Source organism: Sinohyriopsis cumingii, chromosome 17 (genome assembly GCF_028554795.1).
Source record: "Sinohyriopsis cumingii isolate HCF-2022 chromosome 17, ASM2855479v2, whole genome shotgun sequence".
NCBI lineage: Eukaryota > Metazoa > Mollusca > Bivalvia > Unionida > Unionidae > Sinohyriopsis > Sinohyriopsis cumingii.
Window position 1 is genome coordinate 95243536 of NC_142977.1, and position 24173 is coordinate 95267708.

General features: G+C 35.2%; 1 protein-coding gene across 1 annotated transcript in view; it reads right to left on the reverse strand.

Annotated features, from left to right (window-relative positions):
- Positions 1–24173, reverse strand: part of LOC149779471 (uncharacterized) — a 94448-nt gene that overhangs the window by 54135 nt on the left and 16140 nt on the right. Inside the window, exons 4-8 of the mRNA XM_089940159.1 lie at positions 23039–23274; positions 19951–20088; positions 13181–13311; positions 11236–11289; positions 7038–7208 (exon numbers count right to left, since the gene is read on the reverse strand). Coding sequence (XP_089796285.1) covers positions 7038–7208; positions 11236–11289; positions 13181–13311; positions 19951–20088; positions 23039–23274 — 730 coding nt within the window. The remainder of the gene's footprint in view (positions 1–7037; positions 7209–11235; positions 11290–13180; positions 13312–19950; positions 20089–23038; positions 23275–24173) is intronic.

Sequence of the window (24173 nt, forward strand, 5' to 3'; positions counted from 1 at the left end):
TTAATGTTTTTTTTATGTTTTCCAATTTCAATGTGTTTGTTTTTGTAATCATATCATTATATATGTTTTTTTATCATATGTGCTGTCTAATGTTGTAAAGCGCTTGGAGCTTCTAAAGATTAGGTACTATACAAAGTCCTCATTATTATTATTAAAGCCAAACTAATTATCAGAGATTGTGACTTCACATCATTGCAGCATGATGCAATCAAATATTTTTGAAATAATAGTCGAAGAAGCTAAATATAGGTCTGTAAAGTGTCTCATACAGCCCCCTGTTGAACACATTAAAGTAGCTCAGGCCACCATTAGTCCAACACAGTGAAGTATCACATGCATCCCTTTGTCAACACAATAAAGTAACCCAGACAGCCCCCTTGCCAAACACAATGAAGTATCCTGACAGCCCATTGTCCAACACATTATATTATTCCAGATGTATAATTTCATACAACAAGATAAAATATAAAATGTAAAGATGTTAAAATTCTGTAAAATAAAAGATAATGGTAAGATATGTAATATTCTTAACATGCTTAAAATGCACTGTATAAACTGCATTAGATTCTTCTTACTCAAGTGTGAGTCTGTTTGAGTCACATCCCAGGGAAACTACACCCTTAGGCAGGCATCTGTCAGTCTTCCCTACGTGAACGACTTGTGGGGGCATTGTGGGGGCAGGAGAGTTCTGGATTTTGCCAATGTGAGTAACATTGTAATGCCTATTGTCATCAAGTGCGAAAACTGACACTTGCTTAGATCCATATGTTTCCATCATCCAGTCACTACCTGGCACCAACTGGCACCCAGTCTGATCCCAATTTATTACAAGAGTCTGGAATATTGTGTTGTTTCACTACAGTGTTAACTTTTTCCAAGAACATTTTCTTAATGTCTTCAATATCACGGGGCAGCTGTTTTAAGCTTTTTATTCCTTTCCGCTTAACAAATCCCATACAGCGAAGTAGCAACCTCGCCCAATGCTTGGTGATGCTGATGTGTCCACTGTAATGTGCCAGCTGGCTGCGAGCATGCTTGGTGATCACAGCCTATGCCCCAGCCATTAGAATCCTAATATTGATCACTCCTCCATTTATTCTAACTTTCTTGATCCAATCTTGTATCTCCACATCAAGCATGCTTCCTAGCATCAAAGGACTGCGCCAGGGTGAATTGGGTAAATTATACATTTCTTGCCCATCTTGCTTTTTAACTTTATGTATTGGTCCTGCATACTTCATACAATGATCTCACTGATCGCACAACTCAGATTGCTAATGAATGTGCAGGCTGCCTTGGCAACACCAATTATCAATGGTGTATATGGCTATCTTTGCCCGAATGTCCTTGTTATAACTGTTATACTATTCTCACTTTTTTCACCGGGACAGTAACTGAAGCATGGGTTTTACTGTGTCATTAGCTGCCTGGTAAGCAAGCACTTGCACCGTGTATGCAGCTTCTGATGAGTTAGGAAGTCAAGAAACCGATGGGGGGGTCTAAGTTTAATTTTACCACTCTTAAGCCACTGTGTTAATGCCATGATCGTTAGAAAGTACTGATGGTGCAACTTGATGGACAGTGAAAGTAAGAGATCATTCATATGTACTTTAATAACCAACTGGCCAAGTGTTGTTGGCTGTGTCAGCTTCCTTTGATGCTGAGCACTCAAACAAAAACCTGGCAAAAGTGAGTAATCTTGACAGGTATTTTATATGTGCTCATAGAGATGGAAGTAATGATTCAGTCTTGTTGGTTGTGTTGGCTTCGATTAGTGTTATTCACTTGGTCGAAAACACGGTGTAAGTATTGAACTTGCCAGGTCTTTTATTTATGCTCATAGAGGTGGTAGTATTGTTTTGAACATTAAAGTGACCGCTGTTTGCATTAGCATAGTTTTATTCTTTTGTATTCTTTATTTTGGGTAGAGGTTAAGCCATGAATTTAAGTACCCATGAAAATGCCCTTTTTTATATATAAAAAACCACGAAAATTGAGCCCAATGAAAATAAGTGATACTACGGTACACAAACAATAAAGGGGTAATTTGGTGAACAATTTTTTTTCAGGATGATACATTTATTTAGATGATATGTTTTTATCAACAGAAAACCTACATGGCCTACTTATGACCAGTTGTGATATCAGTTTTCAGCAACAGAAAACCTACCAGGCCTATTTATGACCAATTGTGATATCAGTTTTCAGCAACAGAAAACCTTCTGAGCCTATTTATGGCCAGTTGTAATGATATAAATTTTCAGCAGCAGAAAACCTACATGGCCTATTTATGGTCAATTGTCATGATATCAGTTTTCAGCAACACAAAACTTACATGGCCTATTTATGGCCAGTTGCAATGCATGAAAGATCACACAAGGTCTGGTATAGTTTTAGTTGACTTTAATATTTTTCCACAGGAACATTATGTATAAGCATTTTTAATTAGTCATTATTTAATAAGTGACAGAAGTCACAATCATGTCATTTTACATTCAACCCTTCCCTTTGTTTATATCATAAAAAAAGTGGTCATACTGATGACATGACATAATGATCTCTACAATAAGTGTTCATAAAAAAACAGCCAATACTACCTAAACGTTATATATATATATATATATATATATATATATATATATATATATATATATATATCCCACTATCAATAATAATTTTTATTGTCTCTGAATTTTTGTTCCCTTCAATAACTGATTTTTTTAAATGTACTTATCACTCAAACTGAGCCACAACTATTAGTATAACTCAGTATATACCTGCTAATTAAATACTGTATAAGTTCTGATTTTTGTACTGCTCCAAATCTGGCATTATTCCATTTGAACTTTTAGAAATTTTCTCTTCCAAATTAAAAAATGTTGAACTAATTCAGCACAAACACAAGACAACCTTTTGTCATGTCTTTTTATCCTTAAACTACAAAAGACCTTTAAAAAAATACTTTAGCACTGAGGTAAATCTGTGGTATGGATGTACAGATGGATCACCGAGGTAAATCTGTGGTGTATATGGATGTACAGATGGATCACTGAAACAAATTTGTGGTGTGTATGGATGTACAGATGGATCACTGAGGTAAATCTGTGGTGTGCATGGATGTACAGATGGATCACTGAGCCAAATGTGTGGTGTGTATGGATGTACAGATGGATCACTGAGACAAATTTGTGGTGTGTATGGATGTACAGATGGATCACTGAGGTAAATATGTGGTATGGATGTACAGATGGATCACTGAGGTAAATCTGTGGTATGGATGTACAGATGGATCACTGAGGTAAATCTGTGGTGTGTATGGATGTACAGACGGATCACTGAGGTAAATCTGTGGTGTGTATGGATGTACAGATGGATCACAGGTAAATCTGTGGTGTTTATGGATGTACAGATGGATCTCTATGCAGAACATCCCTCAACAAGGAATGGTTAAGAAAAAAAGAAAAAATTTGAAGAAATATGTGCTGAGCGATCTATTTCCACATCTCTGCCAAGGAGGTCCATTTACTAGGATTTTGTTGGGTTATATTTCCTTAAAGTATGAATGATTTTCAAACTGAATGTGGCATGACTAGAAAAAAAGTCAAATTTACTGAAAGTTGGGCATAGTACACATTAAACAACACAACAATGTGATAAATGGATAATGCTAATGGTTGTTTCTTTTAAATTATATTATTTTCCTTGAAAAACATATCTGTAACAAAATATTTGACAAATAAAATTTTACTTTCAAGAAACACGATTCCAAGTTTCTAAGTTACCACACAGTTTCCTAACAAATTAAGATCCAACAATGCAATGTAATTGTTTATGCACCAGACTGATTAATTATTAATCATGTTATTTTTTTAATCACTTTGTTTTTCAAACACAAAACAAAGACTTTATATTTCTCTATTAACTATCTTATAGTGAAAAGTAATGAAGTATAAACATGAAACTAATTTGCATCCTAATTTATTTGACAGTGGCTAACTTAGCATAGGAATGAATCTTAACGATGGACCAGAAATCTGGTTTTCTTTCTGTAAAGTGCTTTATTTGCACAGAAAATTAACATCCTTAAGCACCTGAAATTGATGACAAAATAGGATTTTAATTTTCTTTCAAGCAAACAATATATAATCAGTTGGCAAAGTTATCTAAGTCTTGACGGGGCTGAGCAAATCACATTGCCCGACATCCATGACAATTCATTTTCAAAGTTGGTCAAGTACAAGTTTCCAAGTTACTAGTCCAAGAATGTTTCTGTACTATTTATCACTTTATCTACCTTTATGTGGCTGTACATGCTGTCTCCATGTATTAATTTACATCATGCACCACATCTACCAGGGATCATTGATAACTGTTGCATGTACACATCTTAAATTACTATTTGCCTGCATACTGAGATAAGCAACCAAATTATTGACCAGTCAAAACATGTGTATTTACTCAAATCATATCTTCACAAACAATGCACCCTTTGATTTTGATCCAGTGAGTCAGTCCAATTAAATTAATGAAAGGCACTTTCCCTATGTTAATGTTGGTTCCCTTTATGGACTAACTAAATGACTGATAATTCTTTAATATTTAATCATTATATAAAGAAAAACTTTCATGTAAGAGATTCCTTTTTTAAGCGAAACAGTTACGGTAAATTATACTAACTAAGAAGCTGTCTCTTTTCAGATTTAAAAAACACAGTAAATGTTGTGATCTCTTTAAAAATAGCTGTCAAGAAAGATATGGATATGTGGACAGAACGAGAGTTAGTAAGGAAGAGTTGGAGATGGAACATTCACATGAAAGTGGAGGGGAAAAATGTAAGACTGCCAATGTATGTGAGGTCACTATTTGCCAAAGAGATATAAGCCAGATTCTGTGGCAGCCAAAAAATGTCAAATATGGCACAACTACGAGACAGAAATTTTCAGCTGTATTGGGTTGACAGTTACCTGTGGCTTGAATTCTCCGACTCTGAAGAAAAAATGTTTTGCAGTTTCTGACAAATTAAGGATTGAACCAAAAAAAGTCTCATGAGAGTTCTAGACCTCACAAGACCTGTTGCAGCACAGCATATGCATAACATCAGCCAGCATATGCATAACATCAACCAGCATGTGCGTAACATCAGCCAGCATATGCATAACATCAGCCAGCATATGCATAACATCAGCCAGCATATGTATAACATCAGCACAGCATATGCATAACATCAGCCAGCATATGCATAACATCAGCACAGCATATGCATAACATCAGCCAGCATATGCATAACATCAGCACAGCATATGCATAACATCAGCCAGCATATGCATAACATCAGCCAGCATATGCATAACATCAGCCAGCATATGCATAACATCAGCACAGCATATGCATAACATCAGCCAGCATATGCATAACATCAGCCAGCATATGCATAACATCAGCCAGCATATGCATAACATCAGCCAGCATATGCATAACATCAGCACAGCATATGCATAACATCAGCACAGCATATGCATAACATCAGCCAGCATATGCATAACATCAGCCAGCATATGCATAACATCAGCCAGCATGCGCAGAAATTCCCTTAAGTTAGAGTTGCTGACAGAGGCCCTTTCAAAAATAAGACTGAAATTAGAGTTCTATTTAATACAGTCTACAGCCTAGCCCATTAAGGAAAATCATTTTCCGATACGAAAATGTTGTGTGTACTCCAGGAGAAGAACAATACTGAATGTGTTGCACTTGGTACTAATTATACAAGAAATTCAGGTCAACCAATCAAGTCTTGAGAGAAGGAGTTAAGGAAAGTCAGAATTCCAGTAAATTCCTTTCCTACTGATGGAAGTACTGCTACTATGGTACCAGAGCAAGAAATTGTGCATGTAAGATACCAGGACAATGGAAAACTCAAAACCTCTGATGCAACAAAATGAATATAATATAATATAGATGTTTATGAAAAGTTAAAATTCTTTCAAGAAAGTAAAGCTGTACATTATTTTGTTTAGCTTTAAATAAAGACATCTCTTGAAATCTTGACAAGTGGTTTAAATTTTGGGACAAGTGAAAAGGTAGGTGGGAAAAGTGAGTTATGTATTAATTCATGTCAATATCAGTTTTTGCACCATTGATCTCTGTAAGCTGAACATTGATCTCTGTAAGCTGAACATTGATCTCTGTAAGCTGAACAATGATCTCTGTACGCTGAACACTGATCTATGTAAGATGAACATTGATCTCTGTAAGCTGAACATTGATCTCTGTAAGCTGAACATTGATCTCTGTAAGCTGAACATTGATCTCTGTAAGCTGAACACTGATCTCTGTAAGCTGAACATTGATCTCTGTAAGCTGAACACTGATCTCTGTAAGCTGAACATTGATCTCTGTAAGCTGAACATTGATCTATGTAAGCTGAACACTGATCTCTGTAAGCTGAACAATGATCTCTGTAAGCTGAACACTGATCTCTGTAAGCTGAACATTGATCTCTGTAAGATGAACATTGATCTATGTAAGGTGAACACTGATCTCTGTAAGATGAACACTGATCTCTGTAAGCTGAACACTGATCTCTGTAAGATGAACATTGATCTATGTAAGATGAACATTGATCTATGTAAGCTGAACATTGATCTCTGTAAGCTGAACACTGATCTCTGTAAGCTGAACACTGATCTCTGTAAGTTGTAACTTATTTACATAATAAAGGCCTTCTGAAAATATTAATGGACTGAAAAGAGGGCCTGAATTATAGAATTTCAACTTATCGCAATGATAAAATTTCAAATTATATTAGACATAAACATTTCAAATTATATTAGACAAACAGTATGTTCATTATGGATGGAAAAACAGAGGACATTCTGATCTCTAAGTCACATCTTATGTCAAATTTGCTGCAAATTGTTTATGTAATACAGTCACTGTAATACAACACTTTCCTAACATTTCACTAAATTCAATTTTATACAACCATGTATAATGATCTATAAACCTTTGTATAAGAAATGCGTAAATGTGCATCTTACCTGTGATGGCACCTGTAGATTCCCCAGGTATCCAAGATACATAGCCAGCTCATGGACTGATAGGTTGCCATGTTTTCTGCGATAGCTCTTGAAGTCTAAAGGTGGTACCCGGGTATCCGAAATCTGCATTGTTGGACTATTGTCCTCAAGGTTGTCTTTATTCTTGTCAGTCTTCAATGTGTAGATACATAAGTAATCATCAGTCATGAACAAAACACATAATACTTATTAAAAGTCTTAAATGTCTGTTTTAAACGTAAGACTATCTGATATCCTCATTGATAAAAGAAGCAGATGCCTGTAGCAGTCACAGACCTGTCAACCCTAGCAAGACCTTTTCAGTATGGCAGTCAGCACTTCATTTGCTTGACTACTTTTCAGTAAGGTGCAAACATAAAATTCATTTCAGCAAGGAGCCAAAAATAATTCATATACTCTATTGTCTACACATGCCTTACAAAAATTCTGAAGTGTGAGCTGAGACCGATGCAACAAAACCAAACATTATCTTCAGTTGAAAAAATATATAACATACACACAGATCTTAATTCTTCCCTCAAGTACATTTTTCGGAAACGGTAGTTCCAAACCATATGGCTTCCTGCTGAATCTCTAACTCTGCTATCTTTTGGCTAGTTTTTCTTTCTTCTTCTCTCAGTTTCAACTGGTCACAGCAACCATCTCTCCAGCCATAAGGCACACTCAGAGCAACACAACATGATGTCCAGTAAACGTAATTGTTGCCATCCCTGCTCTTATTCTCAGAATACTTAAGGTCAAATGGTAAGGGATGGCAAGTCTGCTTTAAGATTCCAAGCAATGTTTGCCATAATAATTGCAATTCATCTAAATGTGAATAATTATAAGGCATGAGATCAAAATAAAATGCATAAGCCATTTCTGATCCAAACTGTTATTTGGACGTGTTACAACATAAGCCATTTCTGATCCAAACTGTTATTTGGATGTGTTACAACATAAGCCATTTCTGATCCAAACTGTTATTTGGACGTGTTACAACATAACACTTTTACCCTGTCAAAGAACTGATGATGTCATTCCTTGTTTTAAAATGTGAAAATACAGGACAAAAACTCATATTTCAATTTCAAAGCAAATCATATAAACTTATAATAATAAGTTTATATATCAAGAAACACTGCAAACTGCCTAGACCCAGGTACAACACTGCATATTGTGCTTGCAAATATGGGTCTATGCAGTTTGTTGGGTGTAATCAGTTTAAAAACAAATACAGATCCTCATCGGCTGGCACTTATTGCAATTATGGCAGACTGGGGGTCAATGTTTACCTATGGACTTGACTCAAACATGACTATATAAGGTAATTCTGATGTGACTAAAGCACAAAATCAGCTTGCATAACAATTGTTCCATGAAACCAGTCTCTAGCATCCTTTTTCTGCATGTTGATGTATCAACACTGTGAATGACTTGCAAAACTGTCACCACCACAGAAGTTTAAGAGGGTGAGACAACAAGTGCAAAGGTTTTTAAATGGGCAATAAGAAATTTTCTTCATCATCCCACAACAAATGCACTGAAAGAACCCCAAAACTGGCAGGTAGTAGTTGAACTGAAACTTCACAAAATTTTGTTAATTTTCTGCAGAAACATTTTGTCTCCCAGTCATAGTGGCCTTGAATCTTGATCTTCAAATTGACAGGATTCTTCTTCTAATCCAATGTGCAAGTCATCCACAATGTTTCATAATGAAAGATGGTAAAGAACTCAAATTAATGTGAGGAAACCATTTTTCCTCTGTCAGTCAGTGAATCTGACATTTGTCCTGTTGACCACCAAATTGGGTAATTCCCTACCCAAAATCAAAGCCATACACACAATTTGTAATTGTACATGGTGAATACCAGAAGTAATTGTGCTGAAACAAAATAAGTAACAGGCAAATGGACCACTGAGACCTTCACTGCAAGCATATACAAACCTGAAGCTGAATAACTATCAATAGCAAAAGGAACATCTACACTGCTAAATTAAATCCAGTAAGTGTTCAAAAGTTCATTGAGATATCTAATATTGGTTTAGAATTTTGCAACAGAAACAAAATTGTGGATAATGGATGCAGGGACAAACAAACGGATGAAAACACTAAAAAATATTGATACTGAACAACTGTCAAAGGCACATCTGTACTGATAAATTTCAACAAGATATCTGAATGATTTTGGACTTCTGCCCTGAAATGAAAGTATGGACAATGGATGGATGCATGGATAGACAGACAAAAGCATTAAAGATATTAAAACTGAAGAGTTGTGAATAGAAAACAAAAAATAAACAACTGAATCACCAAATTAATATTTATACCAAATTTCACATTGATCACTAGACTATTATTTATATCCAATTTGATCACTAGACTAATATTTATACCAAATTTCACACTGATCACTAGATTAATATTTATACCAAATTTCACACTGATCACTAGACTAATATTTATACCAAATTTCACACTGATCACTAGATTAATATTTATACCAAATATCACACTGATCACCAGACTAATATTTATACCAAATTTCACACTGATCACTAGATTAATATTTATACCAAATTTCACAGTGATCACTAAACTAATATTTATACCAAATTTCACACTGATCACTAGACTAATAATTATACCAAATTTCACACTGATCACTAGATTAATATTTATACCAAATTTCACATTGATCACTAGACTATTATTTATATCCAATTTGATCACTAGACTAATATTTATACCAAATATCACACTGATCACCAGACTAATATTTGTACCAAATTTCACAGTGATCACTAGACTAATATTTATACGAAATTTCACACTGATCACTAGACTAATAATTATACCAAATTTCACACTGATCACCAGACTAATATTTATATCAAATTTCACATTGATCATTAGACTAATATACCAAATTTCACTGATCATTAGACTAATATACCAAATTTCACATTGATCACCAGACTATTATTTATATCAAATTTGATCGCTACAGCATTATTTATACCAAATTTCACACGGATCATTAGACTAATATTTATACCAAAAATTTCACATTGATCACCAGACTAATATTTGTACCAAATTTCACATTGATCACCAGACTAATATTTGTACCAAATTTCACATTGATCACCAGACTAATATTTGTACCAAATTTCACATTGATCACCAGACTAATATTTGTACCAAATTTCACATTGATAACCAGACTATTATTTATATCAAATTTGATCGCTACAGCATTATTTATACCAAATTTCACACTTATCATTAGACTAATATTTATACCGAAAATTTCACATTGATCACCAGACTAATATTTGTACCAAATTTCACAGTGATCACTAGACTAATATTTGTACCAAATTTCACATTGATCACATGACCAATATTTATACCAAAGGTCACATTGGATCACTTGATTAATATTTGCACCCATCTGGGTTGCTAAAATGGTAGCAAAGCACTTTCTGGCATCCAGAGTTTTGTACCATCTGGGTTGCTACAATAGGGATAAAGCAAACTACTGTTGCAGATTGAATATTTTGTTTCATCTGGGTTGCTAAAATGGGAGTACAAACATGAAATTGGGGGGTGAATATTTAAAAAAATTAAAACAGTATTTTTGTAGTGGTGTATATTTTTTAAAGACAAAATATAAATAATAAAACAGCTCTAACTTGTTTATACTTGGTACTTTGCAAAAGTAGTTATAATATACATAAAAATTCAGTACAGATCCAGATATTATTAAAAAAACCTGAATTATGTTAAATTATTTTGGTAGAATGGTCATATTTATCTTTAATAAAAGAAACCCAAGGAATACCAATGCCTTTATTCATTTTAAAGTCAGGAATACCATATGCCATTCCAGAATTTTTTATTTCAATCTTCCTTCCAGATCTGTGCTGTGTAAATGAGACAGCTATAACCTGGCATATTACCTACAGTGGGAAAAAGGTTATTGTGGCCTTATTTTGTAAAGAAACTCCTCAAAATGGAGGCATCAAAACCTTTTATGCAAGGCCATCAATAAATGGAGGTTGAATCAAAATCTTTCATGTGTAATTTACCATGAAGTTGATGTCACTGACGGCAGAAAGTGAAATATACATCTTAATGACTGCAAGAATCAAAAAGCAAAAATTGTATACTAACTGGATGTCCTTCATCTTTCTTGGAATCCTTCTTGTTTTTCCCTCTATCTGATCCCTGGAAAATTATCAGGCACACATTAGTTTTACGTTAAACAATGATAACAGTACAATATACAAAAAGAACTCAATGATAGTTTTTGATTTTGTTAAACTACGTCTAGGTGAAGACACAGTACCTCAATGGCTTTGGGAGCATAGGGTGGATACATACATACACACATACAGCACCATGACAACCACGAAATCTTTGAAAAGTGTCTATACTCAACAACTGCACTACTTTTCTCTGAATTTTGTGCATCTGAACCCAGAAAAACATTTAGTTCCAAAACTGTGTTAACCCTTTACCTCATGCAAGCGTCTTTGGACGCCTCAACTCCATTCACATGGAAGCGCCTTTTGACGCCTCTACAAGATTTGCATGGAAGCGCCATTTTACGCCTGCTGTAAACATCAGCCATTTTGAGCTGGTTTTCATAGCGCCACCTTCGGGGAAAACCCCCCTATTTGATACTACATTCATTTCTGCGAATGACAATTACGTCAGATCACATGGTCGCTATTCATGCACTGGTCGATATCTGCTATTTAAAGTAACTGGGTCGTAATCTCCACTCTCCAAAATGGCGGCCGTGGACTTCATTCAGTATGTACGAAGTTTTCAAGATTAGAATCACAACCACGAAAGATTCAATAAATTAGGTAAAGTCTCTGATATTGATGTAGGCACCAATTAGTTTTTATAAATTATCAAATTCAGATGACTTATTGATGTAGACACACATGAAAACCTTGTAAATTTGAGTATGATAAATGGCAGCTACGGTTGGTCACGCGGCCTCACTGACATGACGGTGAACTAGTTCTCTCTCAATTTTAAAGCACATAAAAAATTCTTCCGTGAAAAATAATTACACAGCTATAACAATCGGACTTTACTCTTAAATTTTTCCACATATAATATATGTGTACCAAAAATGTAAAATGGTTAAAATGCTGTTAAACGTAACATACACTACATGGCTTAACAGTTCACAGGCAGGATTTCATTCAGTACTTACAAAGTTTTCACGATTAGAATCACAACTATTAAAGATTCAATAACTTAGGTAAAGGCTCTGATATTTATGTAGGCAGCAATTAGATTTTCTTGATTATCAAATTCAGATGACTTAGTGATGTAGACGCAGACGAAAAACATGTAAATTTCAAGTATGGGAAATGGCAGCTACGGTTGGTCACGTGGCCTCACCGACATGACGGTGAATGAGCTCTCTTTCGATTTTAAAGCAAATAAAAAATTCTTCGATGAAAAATAATTACACAGTTATAACAATCTGACTTAACTCTTAAATTTTTCCACCTATAATAGATGTGTACCAAAAATGTAAAATGGTTAAAACTGCTGTTAAACATAACATCACTACATTGCTTAACAATTCACAGGCAGGCCTATGTGTATGCTGTCAACTAGGTAACAGGTGTTCTATTTATAGCATGCTGCACTTTGTCACTATGCTCTATGAGGTAAAGGGTTAAAATCTGAATATTGGCTCAGACAATCTGCAAATATGAGTGAATAAACAAACTCCATGTGGGTGATAGGAGCAAAATACCAAAAGGAAATATGTTGATATGACCATTTGTTCAGGAGGATTAGCAGAATTCTGGACCAACCAGACCTTGGAATAAATATGTGAGTAATGCTTCTTGGGGAAAGCAGAATAACTAACTTGTATTAATGGATTGTCAGACAACAGACAAAGAACAGATTGATAAGGACAAAAGGCCATTCCATTAGTACTGCTGGTCTATGGCCAGTAAATCTTAAAATCTGGATTTGCATATAAAATGCCCAAGACCCCACAGCAGCAACATCAAAGACTAAAGTGTCTTTTCCATTAATGCTTTGTTCCACCCCAAAAGATACATGCACTTTAACAAACCTGACGATCTCCTCCAGCAGCTGTGTTGTCTGGTGGACTGCCACTCTGTGATTTTCCATTGGTGGAATGTCCTCTGCCACTGTTGCTATGTCTAGGTAGATCATAATGCTGCCTGCCATCAGTCAACCCAACTGCATTTATAAAAAAAAAACATACGATGAAGGTTTTATAACAACTAAAACCAACCAAGAGTCCATTGAAAGGACTGATGCTTTCCAGGAATCCAAGAAAAAGTTCAGTTCTTCTTTTTAACTGCTGAGTACTGAAACCAACCTTGACATTCTTAAGAAATTCCAACATACCATTCTTTTTTTTCCTTTTAAATAGCATGAGATTTTGATGTTTATTTTGTTGATTTTTTATAATTATTTCAGACATATAAATTACCTAGGTTGGGGAGCTTTGGACTCACCATTTCCAAAAATACATGCTGAGCAGCAGTAATACATTGTGTTCTAAAGTATAACAAGGTACCTAAGAGGGCCTGAGATTTCTCAGCTTGCTGACATCTGCCTAATAGTGAAATGCAAGCCAGTGACAAAGAAATCATGGTCAATAGAATGCTTGGTTAAAATGTCATCCACTGATGTTGATTGCATATGTTGTCAAAACAATTGTTTCAATGCTTCTCTAGTTTCCCTATCTTCATCCAAATCTGATGGCAAATCAGCATCATACTCCTATGCCAGAAAGTTGATTGTCAAATCTGGCAATGTTGTTTTTGGCAGTTCTTTGAAAATAAAGTTGACTATTTTGTTTTTCAACTTTCAGTAATCGATTGGCATTATTTGTACTGAAATGAAATGTCTTCATGCCAATATTCTTTCATTCAAATATGATCATCAAATTCAGTTTATCAGTTCTGGAAAAGAAGTCATTTCAATACTTTTCTATTTTTAGAAATAGCTGCAAAATATGATGGCAGCTTGGTGTCTTTTGAGCAAAATTTGAAAGACATTCAATCCATTATGTTTTTTTCTTCTTCAGATCTGATCAAATTCTGTACAGCCATTTCTAACAGCAAGTTGTTCTGAGGTTGTCTACTTTTAGTAACAGTGTCCATAATTAATGGTGGACTGGCATCATGTGCACAAGTTTTAAATGACTTCATTCCAGGATGTGTTCTGTTGAGTTTGGTCAAATTCCAGACAATAGCTTTGGAGAAGAAACTGTAAAAAGGAATAATAAAAAGGATCATATATTTTAAGTAATAGTGACAATATCTGAAGGTTGATCAGCATCATTGGTATAAAATCAAAAGGTCTTCATGCATGGATGTTTTCAGTCAAATATAATCAAAGTCTGTTTGGAGGTTTAGAAGAAGGGTCTCTCTGTCAACTTTGGTCAAATTATGTTGTTTTTTTTGGGGATAAAAAGTCATTTTAATATTTTCTATCTTTAGTTAAGATTGTTTTTATACATGTAGTAACTGCATCAAAATTTGAAGGCAGGTCAGCATCCAGTTTTTGTTTGATACATCTCCCTTCCAGGATATTATATTTGACTAAACTCTGTTCCATAGTATTTTTAAAAAGTTGTTTTAATGGTTTTTACTATTTTTAGTGTCAGCCATATTTGCTGACAGACTTGTATCATTTGTACAAATTTAAAAGCTTTTCATGAAAGGATGGTCAGGGCAAAATTTGATAAAAACTGATCTTTTTGTATTGGAGAAGGTTTAAGTGGCAACTACTGATGGTGACACGTGACACACAATGCATGATGGAAACAAAGACATACATAAACTCATTTGGCCCATTCAGACCACTGGTATATACACAATCAACACAGAATTACTCTGGTACTGGCCGCAGAAATCTTTTCGGTGATAGCTAGTACCAAATTCATGCATAGCTTCAGCCTCAACCAGGTACTGTGATCAATTTTCCTGGTATACCCTGTCAGGAGACAAGACTGTACCCAGCCATAACATTTCCAGACTCAGCCCTGACCACTAGGTAAACTGTACCAAGTATATCTGATACTGATATAGTCATAGACTTTCCCAGTATACTCTGAGAAGTCTTAATTAACAATGATTCTGATATGACATCCAATGTGGCCATAAAATTAGCCATTATAAAAATCTTTTTATTGCACCTCCTCCTCCTGAATGAATGGTCATTTTGACATAGAATTTTCACTAAAAGACTCAAGATGTATAGTTGGCCATAAATTCAAAATGGTGCCCCTAGGACATCCAATATGACTTCCACATTGATTATATTCAAAATCTTGTTATTAATGTAGTAGAACCTGTCTTGAATGACCATCCCTTCTGCCAAATAATAATGGTCACTCAAGACAGGTGGTCTCTCATGACCGGTCATAACACTATATAATAAATAAAACCATGCACTGAGAATTTGGTCTCCCAAGACAGGTGGTCTCTCAAGACAAGTTTTACTGTACTATACCTGACTGTATGGATTGTCATATCTACTATTAGTTAACGGACTTGTAATCGATAGTTGGTGCTAAAGTAAGATGGTTGCAATTGTGTTATCCCTATTTACTAAATTTTTATCACTGAACCTAGTTGGTGGCTATTTCTGAGGAATACACTTAATAATATCACTTTACTTTTTTTCAAAACATATTACCTACAAATCTGACTAAACTTAGTATGTAAGTATACCTCACTGAGACAGAGGCTGTGAATCTGGTATTGGCTATCTTTTAAAAGATTTCTGCAGCCAGTACCAGGGTAAATCTGTTATTGTGTATCTATTAGCGATCTGGATGGGTCACTGTATTAAGTTCATAATGACCCAATAGGTATTACCATGTAAAAATTACTTGCCTGTATTTATGTGGGAGGTAGAGTGGTATTCATAGAACTGGTGATGGGTGAAGATAATGACAGAAATGAGAAATCAATCAGTGGGATCAAACTGGAAACTATATTTACCTTTGTAACCATGTCCTAAATGAGATAAAATGTACTTTATTTATTTAGTTTGGTGTGACATCAATAAAATATCAGGCCCCAAGTGCCACAGGTCTGCACTCAGCATAAACTGATTGAAAAGAACATGACCCAGAGATAAAGAAATGAATTTTTAGCCCCTGTTCATTCTAACTTCAGGAATAACAAAACTCAGCATAACACACTATACAGTAAGGACAATAAAGCATAGACTTGTTGATACATTTATTCCCCACAATGCATACATTTTGTTTTGTTCATATGCCTTATTTTGATGTCATTTAGTTTGGCAACATGATTCTCATACAGGTTTAAAGCTCGCATTTGTAGATTTTTTAGTATAAAAGTGCAATTATTTTGTCTTTTTCCTGGACTTTTCTAAAACAAATGCTTTAAATGTAATAAGGACAAACCAAATATTAAGTATTCTGTGTCATCACAAGCAAAAGCACATAATAAATAAAACATTTTTTGAGTAGTTTCCGAATCTCCTGGAGTATGGAAATTTGATAGGTGGCAACCTGATTATTCTTGAGGATTTCAACTTTCACTTGGACTGTCCGGGAAACCCTTACACACCAAAACTCATAGATTCCATTCAAATTTTCAACCTCAAACAGTCAGTTAGCCAACTTGCCCATAAATATGGTCATATTTAAGACTGGTTTCTTCATAGACCTAATGATTTCTTCATAGACCTAATGATAATATTCTACGTTCATCCCTGGTATAAAACGAACTTCATCAGATCACCTCTGCATTATATGCCATCTTGACGTATCAGTCCCTAACCCTCCACCCTTATTTGCTACTAAGTGAAACCTCCATATGATAAATAGAACCCAACTAATCCATGACATCCAAGCAAACCTAACAACTGTGTTATCTTCTACAGCTGAACAACTTGATAAATGCCTGCGTTCATTGCTTGACACACATGCCCCAGCAACCCAAATGCAGAGTATCAATTCAAAAGTGTTCTCCATGGTATAGTAGTGCTTGGGACCAGCTTTGCACTGCTAAAAGAGACTGCCGTAAAGATGAGAGGCTTCGGCTTTCCACCAGACTCACTATTTATAAGCAAATCTATGAAGCCACTAAGAAAAATGGCACACACATAGTCCATACAGCGAAATCTGCCCACTACAGTACTAAGATCATGCAAAGTTTCAGCTGCAAAGAGCTATAAAAGATTACTAAGAAGCTAATGTCAAGGAATAAATGTACACCACTTCCAAATACCTTCTTCTCCAGCCGACCTTCTGGACCTGTTTGCAAATTTCTTCCATCAGAAAGTACAAACCATTAGAGATAAGCTTGACAACACAGTTTCAACTGACTCGTCATCACCATACAGCTGGGATAGAGAATCTCAGTGGCAACCATTAGCAGCATTTAAACCTGTCTCTATGGATTTAGTACATACAATCGTGATGAAGAGTGCACCAAAGTCATGCAAACCTGATCCATTTCTGACATCACCGTTGCTAGAGTGCTTGATCCAATATTGCCCATACTAATTGATGTTATTAATATCTCTCTCTCATCCGGGGAATTCCCATCATTTTTCAAAACTGCCATTCTAAAGCCACTGCTGAAGAAACCAACACTCGACCATAACAATTTAAAGAACTACCTCCCAGTTTCTTATCTCCCATTCATGTAAAATATCTTAGAAAAAGTTGTTCTATCCCAACCGGTATCTCATCTGAATTCAAACAGTCTTTTTAGCAATGTACAGTCTGCATATCGCCCTTGTCACAGTACTGGAACTACTCTTCTGAAAGAAGTTAATGACATTCTCTCTGCTTTGGATAGCAGAAAGATTACAGTCCTCACACTCCTTGACTTGTCAGCAGCATTTGACACAAAAGACCATGATATATTACTTCACCATCTCCAGCATGTATTTGGCATTCATGTAACAGCCTTACTGTGGTTCAAGTCCTATTTGGTCAACAGGACACAAATTCTGTCGGTAAATGCAATAAACTCCAGCCCAGTTGATCTATGTTGTGGTGGTGTTCCACAGGGGTCTGTTCTTGGACCTGTTCTCTTCATTCTATACACACAGCCACTCTCAAGTGGCATAGATCATCATCCAGTGTCTCACCAATTGTACGCTGATGACACCCAAATATACAAATCTAGCCACTAATCTGACATTGATGCTACCATCTAAGGTGTAGAGAAGTGCATTTCTGACGTAAAATCATGGATGACATGTAACAGGCTGCAGATGAATGATAATAAAACTGAAGCCATTCCGATAACAACACAAAGACTATCTCATTCACATCCTTTACCTCAAACAACAAATATCAGCAACACCAACATTAAATTCATACAGTCAGTACAAAACGTAGGTATTACTCTCAAATTGCACCAACATGTCATGAACATATGCAAGGCTGCATATCTTGAGCTGAGACGCATCAGATTCATTCACAATTATCTTTCAGTTGATGCCACTAAAGCACTTGTGTGTTCATTAGCACTTTCAAGACTGGACTATTGTAACTCAATTCTGTCTGGTTCATCTCAATATCTGCTCCAGAAACTTCAAAAAGTTCAAAACACAGCTGCTTGGATCATACTTAGAGTACCACAATCAGAGCACACCTCCCCCTGCTCTGTACCCTATATTAGCTATCCATTTGATCCAGAATCAAACACAAAATTTGTTCTCTGTGCTACATTTCACTAACAGGCTCCAGTCCAACATACCTATCCGACCTCACCCATGTGTACACACCAGCAAGATACTTATGCTCCTCTTCTGACAATCGTATACTCATTATTCCCACTATGAAAACAAAGTCATATGGACAGCGTTCTTTTGCATACCAGGGCCCAGCAACGTGGAACGAATTGCCTACTGAACTTAGACTCAAAGACACAGTGATCCCATTCAAGAGCACTCTTAAAACTCACTTATTTCGACTGCAAGAAAAGACTAAAAGACCTAATAATTTGTCCTACCTTAAATATTTTCAGCATGTTTATTGTTTTCTAATTTCATGGTGTTTGTTTTTTGTAATCATATCATTATATGTTTTTCATTTTTTAGGTGTTGTCTAATGTTGTAAAGCGCTTAGAGCTTCTAAAGATTAGGCACTATACAAAGTCCACATTATTATTATTATTAACAGAAAGTACGAAAATCTATATAACTCACCAGTAATTTGTTCTATTCTAAACATCCAGTGAAAATTGAAAAACAAAATAAACACACTTCCCTGATGCCAATAGCATTATTTTTTAAACATTGTATTCTTTATGTTACCTTATAATTTATTTCATTTTAAAATACAAAAAAAATTTAAAGGCCAAACCATTGCTTGCTAAACACTAGTTTCCTCAGAAATATTTGACACTTGTCTTCCCTACTTATTTCAGACATCATTTTTAACTTAACCCTGTTCTACCTGGCTGGTGATTTTCTTTCAGCTATGTGCTATCTCCTCTATGAACAATCATCTGTGTGCCAGTTTGCTCACTGGAACATTTTAAAACAAATTGTATCCATAGTTTTAGGTAAATCTGTGGAGAAATTTCAAATGCAAGTCTTTGTGCTTCTGTATATTTTTCACTTAACACGTCCAAAGTATCAAAAATACTATTAAAAATTTGATTTCACCAAAACTTTTTTAATGTTATGGACAGAATTTTGAAGGTGTCAGTTTCATTTTTAAAAATTTCATACAGGGTAATTCCACAACCCAGAATGGCTGGCATTTTTGTTCACTACAACTAAAGTTTGTATACATATAAAAAAAATATCTTTTACCTTTTTTAAAATAGAACAATTACATAAAGAAGCAATCCTTGTGGTACTCACAAATGTGTACTGGTGACTTGTCCATCCTCTCCTCCACTGCAGACACGTATGTCTTCATTTCTTCTAACAAACATACAAGCTCTTCAACCAGACTCATTAGTTTGGGCTTTTTCTGCTGCTCAGTAAACTTCTCTTTCTCTACAGGAGGATAAAATGTAAACTGTACATCACTGTACACCGCTAGTATACAGTAATAATTCCACTATAAGACTAAGGGGCCAGTTTCATAATTTGTACACTTTAGAGCCTCTAAAGATTAGGCACTATACAAAGTTCTCATTATTATTATTATTAACAGAAAGTACAAGAATCTAAATAACCTACCAGTAATACTATACAGAGTGCACAGTATTACCAGTATACCGGTTTACCGCTGTATTTTTTCCAGTGGCATGCACCACCATACTTTTTCACTGTACCGATACTTCGGTAGTTTTCATCAGTAAGGAAATCCCAAGTAATTTGTTAAGACTTTAATGATATTAACAGCGTCTGTTTATTATTCATCACAAAATAATTTTCAAAATCATCTTTTATTTTTACAAAACAGCTGTATGTCACAAAATAATGGTGAATATTATGGTACATACATAGAGTTTTATGGGAAATCCACATTCCCAATGTGGACCTTAATCCTTTCTTGCTGATTCTGTTACAGACAGGGGCATTGTGGTCACAGTTGACTACTGTCCACATTGTGGCTTGTAATGGACAAATTAAGTTTAATGAATGCCGCAATTAGAAAGCTGAATCAGTATGTTTATGTAATAGTTGACACCCACAATATCACGTCAAACTTGCTTATCGGCTCAGCTACAGTACACAGTGCTGTTTAATATCCAAAGACTCGCCCACTAAAACATATTCACATACATATATTGCCAGAGATGAATGATAAATTTCCAAGCAAAGAATTCTGAGACTAATATAATCTATGTTGGGGTTTGAACAGAGACAAGGAAATCCCAGTCAAGGGATTACATTATTTGTCTCTATATGAGGCTTGCCAAGTGGGGAGACATATAATGTAACCCTGCAACTGGGATTTGCTTGTCTGGGTCTAAACCCCAATTTAGATTATTTTGCTCACCCAATATTTTCCTTTAAAGTAAAAAGAACTCTTCACTAGTACAATATAGTTCATGTCCAAATGTTTACATGTGGCTCATTAATACAAAAATGTTAATGAGGGCTGTGGTGTGACCGTTGTATCCTAAGTACACAGTTTATACACGTGAGAAAAGAGAAATAACAACATAAAATGCTGCATAGTAATGAGGTATTATCACATTTAATATATGGATGTTTATGAAATTAACAATAAATAATTATTATTTATTACCAAAAAATGTTTCACTTTCATCAGTTCCAATTTTGAAAATTTACATTGTAAATATATATAAACACACACACAAACAAGTTCTAGGTTGGCAACCACCACCCCAAGAAACCCCATTAAAAACTAGCTACTAGTAAATTTATATACTGGACATAAACAACAAAACTTTTATAAGGACATGCTCAACCTAGAAAAATTGTGTACGTACAGTATAAAAATAGTGAGACAAGAAAGTGGAAGAATATACTTTAAATTCAAATGAAAATGTCAAATCAAACAGGTTCCACCTTTCATCCTTTGAATTAGTTTGAAACTGCATCTAAACAGGCACTATCTCTAATTTCCTTAGTGATTCTGTTCCAGATAGGTCACTAGGTGGCCACAAAGAGTGAAAATGTCTCTTAAAGAGTTCATTATTCTGGAGTGCTCCTGGTTTTCCAGCATGAAATAGTTCTCTGAGATATAATGGGGCCATCTTGTTTTAAACTTTATGCATAAGCTTAGACCTTCTCAAAAATATTCTGTATATTAGAGTAGCATCATTTTCATCTAGGACAGGGCTGCACAACCTTTTTTGGCTAAGGGACAGATTGCATTTTCTAAGACCACTCGAGGGCCACAAACACAAATTTCTTTAACACAATTACTGTTCATGGACCAGATTTCTGTGTTGTTTTAATTTGCCCTGAGGGCCAGACAGATCATGTTCGTGACCGGATCCGGACTGCGGGCCAGGGGTTTGTGCACCCCTGATCTAGGAACAACTAAACCATGGGGTGAATGCTTGTGTAAAGTTTCATGGCAAGTAGTTTAGGAGCAACAGCAATAAACTTGTGCTAAATAACAAATGTCAGATTATGGACGACAGGCAGTTGACCATCCCATAAGCTATGACCAGCAGAGTTAAAAAAATAATTGGATATCTTGATGATATAGCCTACTTACTAATACACATGTACTATGTTTTAAAAAATTTGATTAGGAATAAAAATACAACATTAACAAGCCCAGCCAATTGTATGTAGGAGCTTTAATATGTGTTGATCTCATTCATAACCATACTCATCTAAGATTCGGATGATTCACATTCTGTTAATTAAACGGGCTTCAGGTGGCTGAGTGCTATAATGCATTTGCCTTTACAGATCACCCCTGTCCATGTGGATTTGAGTCATGGCTCAGCCATTGCAGGTATGTGAGAAAGCTTGCCAAACCTTCCCATGGGGCCAGTGGTTGTGCTGAAAAATGGCATTAAACCCACAAAATGAAAACTATTTATTAAGCTTGATGAAAATCTGATAAGAAACACCATCCTGAGAGTGGTATCAAGCTCAGCCAATAAGATGCAAGATACCTATATTGATATGCATGGATGTTGCTCATTATCAAACTCAAGTGAAATCTGAATCATATATTAAGCCCATATTCAAAACTTGTTACTGTCTGTGACCTAATTGGGAGTTCAGTGCATGTGAATTTTAAGCATTATTTCTGTTGCATAAATTAACTCAGAAACACTAACACCACCCCCCCATTTATTCACAATGTTCAATAAAGAAGTTTATACATAAGGATGGAGAAATATTGTGAATTTATAAGGACACATTGTGAATTCATCAAGACACAACAACACGAAAGCATTTTCAGAAATCGGTTGATTGATAAAGATTAATTTATTAGTACAGCTCTATCACACAAACAATGCTAAATTTTAAAATTGTGACATTGCTGAGTATCAAGCATAGTTACCATGCTCCAATACATCAACTTCATGCTTTTCAATAAAACCTTCCTTTGGCTTTCCATACACAGTCAGAGAAATAGAGTTTCCAATGCTTCCTCCCAGCTTAGCACATAGTGGAACAGTAGATAGTTGACCAGATAACAAGCTGGGAGCCTCAAAGGCCTCTGAATAGTCTCCCTCCATTCTACAGAGGTCTGCCATTGCCTCTGTCACCTCCTTCTCATGGAGATCACACAATATACTGAAATAAGTGCACAGATTGTGTAGCACTAACACTAACATAGTAACAAAGCAGGTCACACTTCTTAAATAAATTAAATCCATCAGTTGTTGATTGTCCTAATACTTGAACAAACAGCAGAGATAAGCAGACAACAATACCTTGTGGTTACTGTTGGATCAGGGCGTATTTTACATGATTGTACATACAGTAGAGACAAGTAGACAACAATATGTTGTGGTTACTGTTGGATCAAGGTGAATTTTACATGATTGTACATACAGTAAAGACAAGTCACAACAATATGTTGTGGTTACTGTTGGATCAGGGTGAATTTTTTATGGTTGTACAAACAGTAGAAACAACTAGACAACAATACCTTGTGGTTATTGTTGGCTTAAGGTGTATTACATGATTGTACAAACAGAAGAGAAAAGTAGACAACAATATCTTGTGGTTATTGTTGGATCAAGGGTGTATTTTATATGACATCTAATAGAAAAAGTGTGTAAGAAAGAAACGTGAACATGCATAAAAGAATAATTTAAATAAACTTATTAAATTATATTTTTCAAAATTAAAATTGCATTCTGTCTTTGTACAATACATATCCCCTAATTTCATGCTTTTGAGTTCGATATCCAAGTTTTGTGCCTCCTGAAAAGGTTTCTGAGTCTGGACTACTCAAGATGCAAATGTCAGTTGTGTATATACATTCTTCTTTTCTTTTGTGCACTTATAATCATGTTTACCCGGTGTGGATCTGTATGTGTTTCAAAAACTATAACCCATCTGCAATTTTGTTCTAATTTTCATGTCTGGTGATAAAGCTGAGACTATCTATTATGTTGGGCTTGCTTAATTTTAAGTAAACCAAGGCCTTCCAAGGCAAAATAGTTACATGTACCCTTGTCTGTGAA